We start from the raw sequence: 18,085 nt of genomic DNA, 5'->3' as shown, positions 1-18,085 counted from the left end.
AAACTGAATTACTATAATAGAATGCTAGAAAATGACAAGCAGCTTCAAGGTGGTTATTATATGATTCATGCTTTAAAGAGAAAGAAAAGCTTATAGAGATTACGTATATTGCCCAAATTTCAAAGAGGTGTTATGTGACAGGTGTAGAAAATTACAATGCCTTCTTCACCTGCTCCTTGGACAAAGCTTTCTACAAAGGGGAGAGATATTTGATTATGTAGTTTCCCACCTGGCTTTGAAGTTTGAATGTTTCCATGTTACTGCCAATGGTATTTTCTATAGTACTATGGTTTTTACATAATAATTAGCACTTTAAGATTGTTAAAATAATATTGGTTAAAATATTGAGAGCTAAAATATATCTTTCTTTCTCATTACTTGTAGAAAGGGTACAACTCAACTGGGATACACACACATATATATATACATACATATATTTATACAATTACGTGGATAGTATATTATTCATCTCAGACATCTTTCAGGTTCCAAACCAACTAGGCAATGCTCAGGCCCTGAACAAAGTCCTCTAATTATTGTTTCATTCCTTTTGACAATTTTACTCTCCTTAGAGAATAGAAAATTGTGGTATACCAATGCTACATTGCGTCTTAACAAATAACACACAGTATGTAGCTTATCCCAAAGCAGAAACAGAAGAAAGAAAAAAAACGCTTTAATTTTTGGGGGGTCAAGGTTCATCTGGGGAAATCTACTGATCCATTTTGAAATTAAAGTGCTGCTTTAGCACATGTGGCCATGCACACACGCACACGCACACGGACACATACGCACACACACAGGAATTTTCCATTGAGGTTGCACATAGCAGCATATCAAAGCTCTATCAGTGACACCCTGAATCACCGTCCCCACGGCAAGAATGTGCATGCTGAGTCCAGGCTGTTCCCTAATTATGCAGAATTTACTTTAACCTTAAGTCTTTAAAGAAAAATTATGATTATAGAAAATCCAAGACTGTAATAAAAACAGAACATCATAATCATTTCTAAGGAGTCATCTCAGTTGCGTTTTTGTGTGTTTTTTTCGCAGTGAGTATTCCTGAGTTTATATTACATCTGCAACCATCGCCACAGCAAATCTTCACATTAAAAGTATCAATTTAATATTACAAAGAAATAAGAGGCAAGTCATCATTCTCATCATTGTGAGCTGAGAAATTTAACCCAATGCATGACAAGTATTGTGCATATAACATAATGTCATAATGAAATAAAGAAACGTGATGGCATATCTATGTTTTTACTCACCAGTTGTTTCCACAATGCCTTCTAGGATGACGACAATCTCGAACTGTTCAGTTTGCATGCTTCGCTGGGATAGGTCATAAAAGGGGCTTTTGGCATCGATCACGTGGCAAATCGTGAGGGGGGAAACAAGAAAAAGTTGATCTGCCCCTGTACTAAAACCTACATCCAGTTCAAGTTGATCAAGGGGAAGGAACTCACCCTCAGGTGTCTGCCGAGACTAGACAAGCACACAGAAAAAGAGAAGAAATCACCACTTGCACTGAAATTTCAAGGCAGCCTAACAGTAATTTACATCATTGGCAACACTCTGCACTATCAATCATCAGCAACAAACTCCAAACAAGTCTTTATGCAGCTATGTTCTGGCAAATGGGCCGAAATCCCACATAGCTCATGCGGGACATCCATGCATTATTTATAATACACGACTTACTATAATTACCATTCCCTAACTCGTGAGCTTTGGAGAAATGCCTGGTCCAACAATGGCTGTTAGGACAAACTGTGCAACTGAAAGTACATGTGCTGCTTCTTGACATAAATTGCGGCATGGGAACCCACTGCATGCCAGATATTTTCTCAGAAAGCAAGTAAGCAGGCAATTCTTATGGAGTTTGTTAAAGCTGAAGAAGGTTGATCATAATTTAAAGTGAGCTTTATTTCATTATTACAAAGCAAAACTTAAGAATGTATTTTCCAGGACTTTTGAAAAGCAACAAATAGATATAAAATAGAAGGGTGAAGATGTTACCATATTAAATTATGTTATGTACACACACAACAGCTTACAGTGAAAATAAAAGGCAGATGCTATTATTTAGTGGCTTTCAAACTCCTAATAATAACTTGCATTAAAGTTGTTCACTTCTCTATTTATTTTATGAATTTTAAAGCAGTGTACAAAATTGGGCTAAAGACAAATTTTTAAGATCAAAATGCCATTTAATAATCTATATTGGATAAACTTAGGGTTTACTAAAACTTTCATGAGGCAGCAGCATTCACTATCAGCATAAATCACTGTAAACTTAACTGAAACTTAAATATGCAACTATTTAAAATTAATAAACCATGAAAGTAAAGCTATTTTTATTTTCTATTCAGTTTTACTTTATTTGCCATGTCTGTTACTTATAAGAATCATATATAAACAAATATTAAAGTTTAATTTGTATAATGATGCTTGCTGTTTGTGAAATGGGGCTTGGAAACATTTAACAGGTTCTTTGCAAAGCTAATTCAATGAACAAAACAATCACAGAATCTGTAACAGGTCTGTCCAATGGTAGTTTGAAGACGAAATCCTTACTTTCAAAATTAATTCCAAGAAATACATTGGCTTTTTATGTAGAATAGATGAGTGTGAAAACACTGAGAAATGTGCTTTAGGAAGATGTACTCCATTGCAAAACAGAACCAAGAGTTTCAAATTGGTGGACAATTGTAAGGCAGCAATCGCTACAAGGAGTTTCAACAGCAGAATTTCAGAGACTACTTTCTAACTAATGATACTCAGGACTTTTATTTGTGTAGAAAGAAATCCAATGAAAATATTGAGACTATTTATCTTCTCTACCTTGTGAGTGGTTTATTAAAAAACAAATACATGGAAGAGATTACTGATAAGAAAGAAAAATCCATGAAAAAACCTGATAGTGCAAAAATAAAAACAGCAGCTCTACCAACCAATGTTAGAGAAAACTGGGTATTTCTAGGCCAGTAGAAGTCACCTATGTTTCTGAACCTGTCTTCAACCCAGTAAAATATGGATGAGACCAGCATCTTTTCAACTACACCGTTGTATAAGTACTGATTAGTATAACACAGCAAAAGCCAAAATCAAAACAAAAACCCTGTGTTACTGTTCTCTCATCTACTAAGAAACAGGTGCTATATAAACACAAGGTGGTACTCTGGTGTTTATAATTAATAAACAGATATTGGGTCATTTTATTAACTATTCTAAGCTTTGAATTTTCAGTACTAAATGTAAGTGTTCACAAAGATAATTCTTTAAAAACTCAATTTACCGTTTGTTTAAAAATCATTTTCCCCAAAGGAGATACATTTTTTCTAATGATTACATACGTACCTCAAAATTAAATTTAATCTTCCTTTTTTTTTATATATTTGCTATTTATGCCTTTGCCTCATTCTAAAAGCTTTTGAGTGAGTAATTAACTTTAAAATTCACTGATCATCCAACAACCCATGAAAAGAAATGGCCTAGAAATAGGCAGTCTATCAGAATGCCAACTTAGAGTAAGAAATATTTTGTTTTTAGCAAAGCATTTATTCACATGTAGGTAATTTAGACTTAAGTCTGCATGGAAATGCTCTATTCAAACTCCATATACCTTCTTGTTTAAAAGAAATCTGTCCTATATACTCAAAATTATACCTATGCCTCCTCCCCTCCCACCACCACCAATGCTTTATGTCCTATCCAAGTCTCGGTAGGAAAACGTTGACACTGTACCTCTTATGTGACACTGAGGATAAAGTAATAACACTACATTTCTTTGAAAGATGTTTTCCATGCTTATATATTTTCCAAGTAAGTGAAATTCCCTAGGTATTAATGGAAAAGTATTTGCCAGGAGGTACTATCTAATTTACCCTTCTTTTAAATGACTCAGAGACTCTATATCCCCAGTTTTATCTTCAGGTCTTCTTTATGTTAGACAATCAAATGTTTCAACTTTATATATTCTTACCTCCCTGGTTTTTGTTTGCTTTCTCCACTTATTATAGACTGGGAAACCTACTAATCACTGTGAATTAAATAGAATGCTATTTTATTTGTAAGAGTGGAGGATGTGGTTTTAGTGTGGAAGGTGCTTGGAGTCGTGGACTTGTTTAAAATCTGAGCTACTGGTTAGAACAAGTTTATGCTCAAACACTTATGATGTTCTAGAAACCTACATACGCCTACAGAATACATTTTCAGAAGCATATACTTCTACTATAGGCTTACAAAAAATTCTAATCTAGGTTTTTCTAATTCTGATGCAATTCCAGACATTTTCTGGGGCAAAGGGGGGAAATGCATATTTTTAAGTCTCTTGACTTGTACAAGCAGAGTGAGAAATCTTTTGTTCAAGCAACTGTAATATACACATGTACATGAAAAGAAAAGAAAAGGGGAGGGGAAAAGGGGAAGGGGAGAGGGAATGGGAAGGAAAAGGGGAAAAGAAGGGGAAAGGAAGGGGAAGGGGCAGGGGAGGGGGAGTGGAGGGAGAAGGGGAAGGGGAGGAGGAGTGGAGGGAGAAGGGGAGGAGGAGTGGAGGGAGAAGGGGAAGGGGAGGAGGAGTGGAGGGAGAAGGGGAAGGGGAGGAGGAGTGGAGGGAGAAGGGGAGGGGGAGTGGAGGGGGAGGGGAAGGAGAAGAGGAAGGGGAAGGAGTTATGCATATCCTTTATAAAATTAAAGCATGATCTCTACCTGGACTATGTAATAAATCAGCAGCATTGATATTCCATCAGTTTCTAATTCTCTTATTTAACTATCAATTGGCCCAGAAATTTTGACAATAGGTGTAAGAAATTTTAGATAAAAACCAATTTAACCTTTATTATGTTATCTCTTACTATATATAAGAAGAAATCTTTCATTTATAGAGCAATTCGTTAATGGTTCAATTATCTCCATTATCCCCTTCTTTAAACCTAATTTCAAGGGAACACAGAACCATGACCATTTTCTAGATAAAAATGTGTAAATAGATATGATGGAGATCAACAATAATTCAAAACAACTGCTAAAGGTTAGGTTTGATGTAGTAAATAATTTAAATTTCTAAAGAGTGGATAACTAAAATTGACGTCAATTGATGAAATAATCACTCAGAACTATAAAACTATTGAGTAAACAAGAAAGTGAGAAAAAAGTGAAAAGAAATTCTTTGGAATTTGAAAATTCTTAAAAATTCAGAACATAATTTGAAAACAATAGGACCAGAGTTAGCTTTAATACACTTTTATTTTCAATTGTATAGAATTTTGGGAAGGAAATAAAAACTTTCCTCCATTTGAAAGGTTTTCTGGTTGACTGAACTATAACAAATGCTGGGAGTTAAGATAAAAATCAAAGAAATCTATAGCTTAAAGTTTGTTTAAATTTACTGCCCAAAAATTATAATTAGGAGATCATGGATTTTTTTTTTAATGATTGTTTTTACAATTTAGGTTGTGAAAATCATTTCTAAGTTATTTTCACAAATAATAAGAAAAATATTATTATTTAAAAGTAGTATTCCTATTATACACATTTTAAATTATGTGCAAATAAATATATGTATAGAATTTAAGGCTTGTTGCTCATTTTGTAGTCACTTGTACTAATTTCAAAGAAGCAGATAATGTCAAATGACTTTAAACTGAGAGTCCAAAAAGGCCTACACAATAATTAATTACAATTCTGACTACAGGTGGAAAATGATTCAAGTCAGAGATCACTAGAAGGGACTATCATGATAGTCCCCAATCACATACTTTACTGATAAATGGCTTTTATATTACAAATAAAAAAACTTTTGAGCACTTGTTCAAACACACACACACACACACACACACACACACACACACACACACACAACTGGAATACACATTTAGCACTGTCTTGGCATAGCAGACCTACATTTGGCCATCCTCCTTCTGGGAGATTTGTGACCAGTTGTCACATTCATTCAGCAAGAACACACTTCACCAACACAATCAATCTCTTTGCTGCCTTTCTTCCATTTCTCTAACCCATTACTCTGTTCTAATTATAACCACTGTGGTCTGTCCTGGCTCCAAGGGAGGCTTGGGAAATTCTGAATGAAACATTTAGTCACTATCATCTGACTCATGAAATGTACCTCTATCCTGCTCTAAGGTTTGATCCACACCCATCACCTCCCACAAGTCCCTACTGCAAAAGGGCACTGAAGGCCAGTTGCAGGGAAAGGGAAAGAAAGAAGGGAAATCAGGCCCAGCTGGAGAGGGTAAACCAGTCTTGCTAATCACCTCCCCAGGATTTTATCAGTAATTTCACTTCTCGTAAGTGTGTGTGTGTGTGTGTGTGTGTGTGTGTGTGTGTGTGTGTGTGTGTGTTGAATATATGCTGAAGTCAGGAAGAAAACACATGGAATGAGGTCAGAGTACTCTCTGGAAGCTAAAATTAGGAAATGAGCCCAAATGCCAGCACCACGATAAGGAATAAAAAAAATGCCTTGTGACTGAAAGCAGTTTTGGCAATGGTTTTGGGACTCAGACCAAAATTAAGGTCAGGTAGAGAAGTGTGTGGATGTATCATTTTATTTAGACCATCTACAATTAACTTGTGCATTTCTTTTGACTGTAAGCTTGAAATTCTATCAATATCAAGTGGAAAAACCTTTGGCCAACATCAATTCTAAAATAAAGATTTTTTTTTTAAATACTAAGCTACTTATCCCATCAAAATATGTTCACTTTATAAAAAGAAAGTACCTCATGGAATAGAATGGAATTTGTGTTGTAATCAATCATGTGAGACTTTTATGCCATTCAAATGAAAGAACAGCTTTATAATTATTTAGGGGCCTTTTATGGAATTTATAATAACTGTGGACAGAATTTGTATCCTTCCATGCACAAGCACCCTCCTACTTACAAGCACCCTCAAATGCATTAAATGCTTTTTCCTGTTTCCCTTTATCATTTCTCCTTACCTGCTGCTGTTTATATTTGGATCTTTATTTCCCTTATTTATTCACACTGTATTCTCCTGAGTACAAGCCAGCCTGTACTTTTCAGTACTAAATTAAAAGTAAAGAACAAAAGCAAACAAAACAACATATTACTACTATTTTTAAAAATAATGACAATTATATATTTTAAAATTATTGTACTTGTGTCAGAGAAAACAAAGCTAGACTAAATAGGAATTGTGTTCTTTTTTTTTTTTTTCTAAGTCATAATTAATCCATGTAAAAAATTCACCCAAATTATAGGATCTAGCTCTAAGAATTCTGGGGTATTCAGTTCTAGACTCCTTGAATATTTTTATTAACAGCTTGTATGATGTTCAGAAAACCTGTTTTTTTTTAATAATCATTTGTGGGTTTAATTTTTTTTTGAAAGCAGATAAAAACTAAAGTGCAAACTGGCCTAGCTCAATCAGTGAAAGAGTCCAACAATTTTGTTTTTTATTGCATCTTCACTTGTTCACATTTAGATGAGTAAGCCAGATAACACCCAATTTTGAGTATCCATATAAATAAAGAATTTAAAAAGTGATACAAAAATAATGCATGTGACACATTAGAAGAAGATTGTACACCATTACTTTTTCAATAAGTGAAAATTAAGGGTTGCACAGCTGACCTCCCAGGAAAGAAAGACAATGACTACCTGCAATGAATTAAAATGTCAAGAAATACACTTCCATAAAAAAATGTTTTCCTTATCGCTTTATTTCAAAATATGGATCCAATAATAGTTTATTTTAGGTTTACTTTATGTGAATAAGGATTAACTGAGTGCCTATATGTCATATATACATATGACAGCTTTTGAATAAGTTTGTAAATTCCTGAATAATATAACAAAAAAACAATTAAAATCTTCCCCTTAATAAGATGTAAATCTGGGGCAGTCAACCTTTAGTATTATATTTGTAGAAAGAAGTATGTGAAATGTCCCAATTCTTTATACCTAATAGTAAATTACAGGGTCCAACATTTCAGGCATCAATCTCAATCCCTAATCCAGACATTTTTATTAAAACTTTCAACTAGATGATGTATTAACATGACATTGCTATTCATTAGTCACTATATTTTAGGTCAAAAGAAAAACTAAAATAAATAGAAAAATCTAATAAAAATCAGCATGAAGACAAAAATAGGAAAAGAGGAATATTCATCTTTAAAGAGCTGATAAACTTATAAATATTAACATAAAAATAACTTCATAGTATATTAATGTTTTTAATTTAATCTGCTTCCTTTTTTGTTTTCTGCGTAGAAAAAGGACCAACAGCTCCAGGCATAAAATTGGAAAATTTATATTTAAATATAGAAATTAATTTCAGTATTCACAAGCTTGGAAGACAGAAATAGTGTTGAAGTAAAATTTGCTTTCATGTAAGTGAATAACAATTAAAAGCAGGGCAGAGAAGTTATAAAAAGACTTCCATCAAAACAGAGAATTCAAAGGAAATATGCATGGAAACTTTCATACTAGTAAGGATTAAAAAGTCATATCCTTGTTCTTACAATCTTCCAAAGAATAGAAAGTGCCTTATAGTTATTAAAAAGTAAGTTTTTATTAATACTATAAAATACGATTGATTATATTCAGCAAAAAGAGAAAAACTTCAATAGGAAAATACAGGATGGGCAAAAGTAAGTTTACAGTGATTTGTATGGAAAATAATACAATAATTAATTAATAATGCAAGAATAAACTGGTTTGCATACTCACAATTGTAAACCTACATTTTTTTTTTATTACAAAAAGTAAGGGAGAGGGAGAGAGAGATAGAAACATCAATGATGAGAGAGAATCACTGATGGGCTGCCTCCTGCATGCCCTCCACTGGGGACTCAGCCTGAAACCAGGGCAGGTGTCCTGACCTGGAATTGAACCCTGACCTCCTGGTTCATAGGTCAACGCTCAAACACTGAGCCACGCTGGTCAGGCCATAAACCTACTTTTGCCCAACTCTGTATAAGTGAAATTAAATTAGGTAATAGGAATAACATATATAGACTATAATTACTACCATTAAATATAATGGTTTTTGGTTCCTTAAAATTCTGTATATTTCTCTGTATTAAAGATACATAAATCTAATATTTAAAATGTCAAACAGGGATTAAAGGAGGAAACTGAATATGTGTAGTGATTTTTATAAGAAGACTGTATAAGACTAATATCAAAATAGTATTACTATATGATTTAGTATAGATTCTCTTTAAAAATATAGTTGGCTATTTTAGGTCACTTCATATCAGTCCCTTAAAAAAAAATAAGGGAAACATATTAAAAGCAAATCTCCCACCTAATTTTGCTGAATGTTATCAGTTCCCTAATAAAACATGACTCCTTTTTAGTGAAGTCTAAGGAAATGATGCAAACTATGAGAATTCATTTTAATTACCATGGCTACAAGAAAAACCAACTTCAAACTACAACTGACTGGATGATGAGCTGCCACCAATGAACTTTCTTGCTTCACAAAAAAGCAAGACAGAATTTCCCCATATTTTGTTTCAACACAAATTGATGCCACATGCCAATCATTTTAACTTCTAGCAATGATATCGTCCTAAGAAATCAAAAGCAAAATATTTTATAGGAAGATCATACATATTGTTTTAATTGGGTGTTGTTTTTATCACCTTGTGTTGATATAGCACCTTGGTCCAAATTTGCCAACATTATCAATCTTTTATTATTTTTTTTAATCAGGACATTCCTTAAGGTACATGTGGTACATGGTCTTATGCATAGAAATCATTATCAATGTTCTGAACCACTGTAGACACTGAATAATTCAGATCCATTGTACCTTTGTTAAAAAAAAATTGATATGTAAATTAATTCTAATTATTTCTGGCTTTGTTAAAATAAAACTTGATAAAGTCTAAAAGCATCTAAAATATGTTGCCTTGAAAGGATATTTGCTTTAATAAATGGCTTTCCATGTTTGGAAAACTAGAGAACAGTATGTAAAATTACCTTAAAAGTCTAATTTTAAATTTCCAATAGAGCAATCAATATGGTAATCTACTCTTCAATAAGAATTTCAAAGCAACACATAGACATGGGTTCCGTGAGAGACTGCACTGTATTAACAAAGTAGGTCTAACACAGATAAATTATACATCTTGTTCTATTAACAGAACAGGCACATACTACAAATATTAATGCAATAAACAAATCTACAACACAACTGCTTAGCTTGACCCAAACTACTCACTTAGTTCAAACAGTGGTCAGTAACACAACATGCTAAGTTAAATAAAAAAGCTGTATGTAGCTCATTGAAGTTAATTATACAGCATATGATCTATTCAAATTATTTATTGCAGTTATCTTAATGAACATGTACATCAGAACCAGGTTGAAAGTTTTCCACCATGCCCTACAAACTTTAATTTCTACACTGTCTGTAAGCATAGTAAATACGTGTCTGATGTGGAATGACAGAACAACTAAACTGCTTTAATCTAACAATTTACTGAGCAACATGGTCAAGTCATTAGGGTAAGATCTTATACGTGAATCATGAAAATGACACAAGGTCCAAACTTTTCAAAGCAAGTTGGATCACTTTTAACCACAACGTAAGTTGAGATTATGTAAAACAATATGTATTTGTAGAGTGCAAATTGAAATTTCAAAGCCAAGTCTCAATTTATAAATGTATCCGATTTTCATTTTGTCAATGCTAAATTTGGAAACTGGCTATGATTCTTTATGCAAGCTCAGATAAATTTTTATGATTCTGTTTAAGGACACCCTTTTAAAGTTGTGAATACTTGAAAACTACCCAAATCCATCAAAAAGATGAATTGTAAATAACACAGAGAGAACTGGGCTTACATCCTAGTTCCCAGACTCTAATTGGGTGAGTCATTAGGGTGGGCTTCTCTTCTTGTTTGTAGTAGTGCCCTCTAACGACTAGATGAACTTTGCTTTAGCAACCACTCTTATGTGCAATTTGTTTTAGCATTTACACTGCTCATGGTAGGAGGCAATCTTCTTTAATGGATGCTGAAAAGCTTTAAGTGAAATCGGTAATTGACAAAGGCTTCATGGAACTAGGCAATTGAGAATAAAATTAACAAGAGGCTCTACAGGAAAAAGCACTCAAGCTTTCACAGAATACTTCTCTAGGAAAATATTTAGTAAAAGTAAAATTTTAAAGAACCAGGTGTTGTTTCTTCCACTTTATTAACTGTTGTGGGTTTGTTTGTTTTTTTTTGTTTGTTTGTTTTTTTTGGGGGGGAGGGCGGAGGAGGGGGTCGGCCTCTGTGTTCACTCAAAAGATGGCCCTAGACCGAGTTAATGTTATTGGGTCTAGAGGAATAATCCACCTGCTGATATGCTGATATTATTAAAGGGGGGGGGGGGGAGAAATAATGAAAGGAAGAAGAGCTCTAAGTAAAAGTTGGGGTAAGTTCAGCAGCTATTTCTTCAAAATAAAAGCTGCTCGGTTTTAGTACCCGAAATTTAATGAAGCAAAGTATTGACAACAAATCAGAAGAGCTCTAAAGAGCAAAGCAGCAAGGGTAAGGCAGAAAACAGGGCACACTCATTTACCTCCGGGCTCCAGGAAACCGCACCACTCCTTCAGTGTCACTGGTGCAGAAAGTGATACCAGCACAACCAAACGATGCTCAGGAAGAGCAGGCGAGTGAGGGGAGCAAGGACAGTACTGTGTCCACTGTGCTTTCCGGGCCCCAGCCCCAACCCCGCCCTCCCCAGGGGACGTTCACCTGCGGCGGAAGGTGAGACTAAGGGGACGGGGTGGTTCTCAGCTTGGAGGGCGGGCGGGGGCCCGGTGGGGCAGGGGGCGGGTCGCACTTACCTTGAGCAGCTTGCAGCGGATCTGCGCGGAGACCATGTGGCTGTTGCGCAGGTTGCCCACCCGGAACATGAGCGTGAGTTTGCCGTCCCTCATGGAAATCACCGCGTGCTCGCTGAACATGAGGGTCTCCGCGCGCTTCTTGGGCTGGGACATCTTGATGAACATGCAGCCGATGAGGAAAGCGTCCACGATGGAGCCGAGGATGGACTGGAAGAGGAAGAGGATGATGCCCTCGGGGCACTTGTCGGTGATGTAGCGGTAGCCATAGCCGATGGTGGCCTCGGTCTCGATGAAGAAGAGGAAGGCGGAGGGGAAGTTGTAGACATTGGCCACGCAGGGCGTGTAGTTGCCGACGTGAGCTTTGTTTAGGTCGCCCCGCGTGTAGGCGATCACCCACCACATGGACGCCATGAAGAGCCAGGCCACGGTGTAGGTGAGGATGAAGATGAAGAGGTTCCAGCGCCACTTGAGGTCCACCAGGGTGGTGAAGAGGTCCGAGAGGTAGCGGCTCGTCTCGCTGCCCAGGTTGCCGTGCTGTACATTGCACCGGCCGTTCTTGTCCACGAATCGCTGCCGCTTCTTCTTGGGCACCAGCTGCTGCTGCGGGCCCTGGCCCGGCCCCTGGGGCTGCAAGCCCGAACCGCTGGACGAGGTGGTCACTACCTGGTAATCGTCCCCAAATTTCCTTCGGAGTGCAGACATAATACGGAGGGGCGAGCCAGATTCAAACGCGAAGGGAAGGCGCAGGAGCCGAGCGCTGCAAACCAGCACCAATAAGGCGGTGGGGGCGGGGGAGAGAGTGGGGAGCGGAGGGGGGCGGACAAGAGAGAGCGCACCTGGCTTGGGGGGGCGCACCGGCCGGCAGCGGCGGTCGCTGCAGCCCCCTCTCCTCCCCCCGGGACGGAGGCTTTCCTACCAAGCTGAGTCTTTAAAAAGTGTCCTCCCGCACTCAAGGCAGGAGGGCGGCGAGGACCACAAGCGCAATTTCGCCTCCGAGCTTCCCGAGGCGTCTCTTCTCTCCCCCCACCACCGGCATCCCGGCCGCCCCTTCTCGCCTTCCCCAGCCCTCCTGACTGCCCTCCCCAGCTGACTCCTTAAATTAATAGTTGACAAGCGAGTTCCACTCCACCTGCCAACTCGCCAGGCTGCCCCAGCTGCGTTACCTGCTGGGACCAGACCCTCCCCTTACCCCGCCGCTCCCGGATCGCCCGCCCCTCCCCGGGACGGCTCCCGCCTGCCCCCGGCGCTCCCCCCTCCTATCTTTTGGCCAAAATCCCGCCCAAAGGCATGTCTGCCAAGTAGTGTTGCAACACCCCTTACCCACGCCTCCGGGCTCAGAGTCCCCCGCTCCACACTCCGGAGAGGTGTCTGCTGGCTGCCGAGTTCCCGTGGGCGCCACCAGGCCCTCGGGCGGACCCTGCAGGTCCCCCTCCGCCCCCGCGCGCAGCGGGGACGCGGCGGGGCCAGAAACCGGAGCACTCACCCCGCGGGGACGGCGCGGCGGCCGCGGCAGCCCGGCCTCGCTGTGCGCTCAGGGCTGCTTTCCTCGCCCCCACTTTTCCTTCTGTACCTCGGGGGGCACCAGTTCAGTACCCACCCACCCCGAGCGCCGTAACTTCCAGAGGGCAGCGCGCTGCCCCCACCAGAAGGATCCTGGAGCCTCGGGCACAGACTGATTGGGGCGCGGGACTCGGGGGTTCCCGGACGCCGCGCTTTCCCTGCAGGCGGCAGTGGCACCGTGGTAAGGGGTCGAGCCTCGAGCTGCCGGTCACTTTCAGGTTAGAGGCGAGCGGCACTCCAGCTTTTCCTCGGTTGCACGGTGCTCTCCTTCCCCTCTGTCTTCCTAGGTCTTCCTACGCCCGGCCCGCGCCTCGGGGGCTCGGGTGGAAGACGCCGGGCGCTGGCAGGAGAGCGGCGGCGGTGCGGGTGCGGGTGCGTGTGATCAGCTGCAGAGCCGCGCTAGCCCCGCCTGTCCCCGCTTCCCCCGCGGCTCCACCAGCCCGAATTGCACCTCCGCGCCTCAGTTGAGCCTGCAGTGTCTGGCAGCTCGAGAAAAACCGAGCCTCTCCAATGAGAAGCGTTTCTCCATTGGCTCCCCAACGCCAGGCAACACTCCTTCTTCTCCGCTCCGCATCAGGCAAGCAAGCCCCCAGCCAGCAGCAGATGCTGGTCTCTGAAAGCAAAGGAGTACAATCTGTCTCTGTAACTAGGGCTCTCATCGAAACGGGTGCCTGGATGGGGGACTGCCTCACAGAGATCCCAACTGGCTCCGAGATAAGCGTGTCTAGAACTCAAAGTTGCAAGTAGCCAAGAGGGCTTTGGGATGCGGACGGAAAGGAGAAGAGACACTTATAGGGAAGCTCATCATCTTTCCTGAAAATGGCTCTCTTAAAAAGGTTCAGGATGCCCAGCGTTAACGTGGGGCTGTAATTGAGGGAAGAAGGCTGGATTGGAACGGCCCAGGCTTGGCAGTTAACTTAATGGAGGGTCAAAGTGCAGAAATAGCTAATATAGTGCCCATGTGTAAACACCAGCTTACTTTCCACCTTTCATGTTTGTTTTAAGAATGCCATGGTATCTTGTGACATATTCATTACATCCAGGCCTTTCGGTACAGATGTATAAAATCGGTTTTGTTAGAAAAAAATCATCAAATCCTGAGATCGTTAAAGCAGAAGGCTGCTATAGGAAAATAGGTACACAATCACTCTACCAATTCTCTGCCTATAGGCACTCCCCCCTACTTCTCTACCCTTAAACCTTCCTGCAGGCAAGCATGTGTCACCTTCTCAGCCATAAACCAAGGGCTCTTCACTGTCATTTAGTTAAAACAGCAACCCGGAGTTACAGGCTCTTCTCCTGCAGGCCGTCTGATAAGAGGCCAGTAATTCTCTTATTCTTTAGGATTACATAAGAAGGGAAAGTGACACTGCGGGAAGTGGAAACTGCTCCGGACCTGGAATCATAAGACCTGATTTGGGTCCTGGCCCTGCCATTCACCATCTGTGTGACCTTGGACAAGTAGCTAAGTATATTTGGGCCCCAATTTCCTTCTCTGAAAAATTGGGAGTTTCAACATATTTCCAAAATTTGCATGGGAAAAGAGAATGAATGTGGTTCTATTAACTACCTTTGCTGCCAGGGATGTTATCTACTGGGCTATAAAAATGCAACAAAGCCAAGAGGAGATCAGGAATGAGTTTTTGGAGTTGACCCCATCCAGTGAACTAATATGTGTATTGTTTTCTTATTTCTGACTGCTCTCCCTCTGACTCACTATGCCCTTAACAGGCTGGCTTCTTTCATTTCCTGAAACCCACCAAAGCATTATCCCCATCCTTATACCTTTGTGCTATCTGTTCCCTCTTTCTGGAATGCTCTTGCCCTACTGTTCCATGTCACTGGCTCCTTCTTTCATTCAACCTGGATGCTTCTTCCTAGGGAGACTTCCACTAGCCCTGTACTCTATCACATCAATTTGGCTCATTTTCTTCACAGCACTTTTTTCTAAAGGACATTTTCTTCATTTGTTTGTTGTCTCTCTCCCATTACATCACAGTCCTGGAATGCAAGCTCTATAAGAACTGGAACTTTGTCTCTCTCGTTTACTATGTCCCTAACACCTAGAACACAGCCTGTCATATACCAGGTCCACAATTAATATCTGTTGGATCAATGACATGTACCAATCCACATCACTAGGAACTCCACATACTTTGAAACTCTCTCTGAGTAATACAAAATTAAAAGTCATCACTAAGTCAGGTCACTTATATGATCCTATATAATAAAGAGGGAATATGATAATTGACTGTCACGCCCTCACAAGATGGAGGTTCCCACAGCCAATAAAGAGGGAATATGCTAATTGGCTGCCACACCCTCACAAGATGACGGCACCCACAGCCACAAGATGGCGGCGCCCAGTCCCCTCAGCCCCGCCTTATCCAGCTGGAGTCCCCTAGTCCTCTCAGCCCCACAGGGGAAGGCAGTTGGGGATGATCATGTCAGCAGGGGAGCAGTTAGGTGTCAATCAGGCCAGCAGGGGAGCGGTTAGGAAGCTATCAGGCAGGCAGGCAGAATGGTTAGGGGCAATCAGGCAAGCAGGCAGGGGAGTGTTTAAGAGCCACTCGTCCCAGATTGTGAGAGGGATTGGGCCTAAACCTGCAGTCGGACATTCCCTGAGGTGTCCCAGATTGGAGAGGGTACAGGCTAGGTTGAGGGACACCCCACCCCCACCCCCGTGCATGAATTTTGTGCACCAGGCCTCTAGTTTAATATAAAAGAACATATAAATAAAAAAGGAATACTTTCTGTGCTTCTTAGGTATAGAATGTATATTCAATCAGAAGCCAAATTCTTTTGATATGATTTCCCGTCTCCCTTTAAAAATGCTACTATCTTTCTTTAAATCCCAATTTCAGTTTAGGCCCAATGTGAAATGATTTTCTTGCCTACAGTCTTTTACTCCTTCAAACTATCCTAGACAGTATCACTAGATCTATTTTCTTAGAACCACAAAAGTTTAGTAAGGAAATGAAAATGAAAGAGTTCTCTGATTATTTCTTTTCCAAACGTTTGCTAGTAAACATTCCCACTTTTTAAAAAAACATTTTTCTGTTGGAAACCTTTGCCATTTTTCAGCAACCAAATTTACAAACAAACAAGTAATTTGATACCTCAAGAGATATAATTTAATCTAATTCTCTCATTTAACAAATAAGCACATTGAGGTTAGAAAGAGAAAATAACTTGTTCAGTGTTAGAGTTGATAAGTGAAAACTCTGAGATTTGAACCCAGATTTGAACATTGTACCTCCAGAACCAGAGTGCTCTGCCATCCCTTACCAGGTGCCTGGAAGACAGCAGGTGCCTGGAAGACAGACTAGGATTTCTGATTCATAATCAGGGCCACCTCCACTACATCATGCTTCTCGGAAGGTTGAGATCTCAGGTCCTTAAAATATGCCTAATCTATAGTTCCAAAATTATCTCCTACCCTGCCTTTAATGGGGGCAATACTCCAACCAACTTTGACCATTATCAATTCCCCCAAAATGCCCCCAAGAGCAGAATCTTGAGTGGAAGTAGAATTTATTAGTGTCTTCACGTTTGTGATTTCATTTCCTCAACTTCCTCCCTGTCACTTAAGTATCCTTTTTCTATGCCTGCGAAATCCGAATCACTGTCACTGGGGAAGGAAATAATTTCTTTGACTTTTATTTTCCAGTGCCACCTCCCCCATGAAGCTTTACTTTATCTTTCCACTAACAAAAATCTCTCCCTTTTTGAATTCTTACTTCCCTAGATTTGTAATGTGGCTTTTTTTTTTTTTTTTTTTCCTTTCTAGCCTATATTTGAGCTCGGAATTTACCAAGATTTCCCTGAAGAGCACCCCGAGCATCTACCTCTCAATATTTTGATACCATTCAATACTCCAGTTATCCAACCTTGCCTTGCACATGGTAAATATTTATAAATATTTAAAGAGGACTAAAATGTATTGAGCTTACTTTAATGTGCCAGGCAATATTGTTGGTGCTTGGAACTTTACAATTAGTATTCCCATTGCATAGCTAGAAAGAGGATAGAGCATGCATTCCAAAACATAGCTGTCCTGTTTCAAGGTCTTCATTTTAAAGAAACAGTACTTCTTGAAACATTAAATATTTGTTCAGGATGCCATAATGTCACACGGTCAATGTGGCTGAGCCTTGACCTCTCTGTGACATTAAGTCCAACTCCTTGAAAATATTTAAAGATGAACGAAACTCTTCTTCTGTCAGCACAGCTGCTGCCATGATGAGGTTCTGGAGGCCGGCCAGCCCCACGGTGCCAAAGCCAGGCGGGATGTGTGGGGAATGGATGACAGAAGGCCACCTAATCAGGTGATGTCTGATGAACTGAAGTGAAATACTGCAAACAGAATGGGTCAAAGGAAGGAGAGGCACACGATTTCAGCCAAAGCCACAAAGCCAGAAAAACCTGGAAAATATCACTACAGAATGCACAAGCATTTGGTGTTTAACATATAAAGACAGGGTGGTAGATTACAAACAAACTACCATACAGATCTTGGGAGTAAGGGGAGGGGGGAGGATTAAAGCTATATTTACCAACAAACTCAGTTAAGAACAAGCGACATATTTATTCTGTGTTTAAAATGACTAATATTACAAAAAATCGTAACTTTGAAAACAAGGCATACCATTCTGTGTTTTAATACTAAAAAGGCATGATTTTGCACCTG

The 18,085-nt window shown here is 39.9% G+C and overlaps 1 protein-coding gene across 1 annotated transcript in view; it reads right to left on the bottom strand.

Moving 5' to 3' along the window:
• KCNJ3 (potassium inwardly rectifying channel subfamily J member 3) overlaps nt 1–12,537 on the bottom strand; it is a 142,839-nt gene extending 130,302 nt beyond the window's left edge. Inside the window, exons 1-2 of the mRNA XM_008138678.3 lie at nt 11,836–12,537; nt 1,272–1,488 (exon numbers count right to left, since the gene is read on the bottom strand). Of these exons, the coding sequence (XP_008136900.2) occupies nt 1,272–1,488; nt 11,836–12,537 (919 nt within the window). The remainder of the gene's footprint in view (nt 1–1,271; nt 1,489–11,835) is intronic.
• Between the last annotated feature and the right edge of the window lie 5,548 nt (nt 12,538–18,085).

The sequence above is a fragment of the Eptesicus fuscus genome, chromosome 11 (genome assembly GCF_027574615.1).
Source record: "Eptesicus fuscus isolate TK198812 chromosome 11, DD_ASM_mEF_20220401, whole genome shotgun sequence".
Classification (NCBI taxonomy): domain Eukaryota; kingdom Metazoa; phylum Chordata; class Mammalia; order Chiroptera; family Vespertilionidae; genus Eptesicus; species Eptesicus fuscus.
Note: the sequence above shows the minus strand (reverse complement) of the source record. Positions and strands in the feature narration are given on the sequence as shown.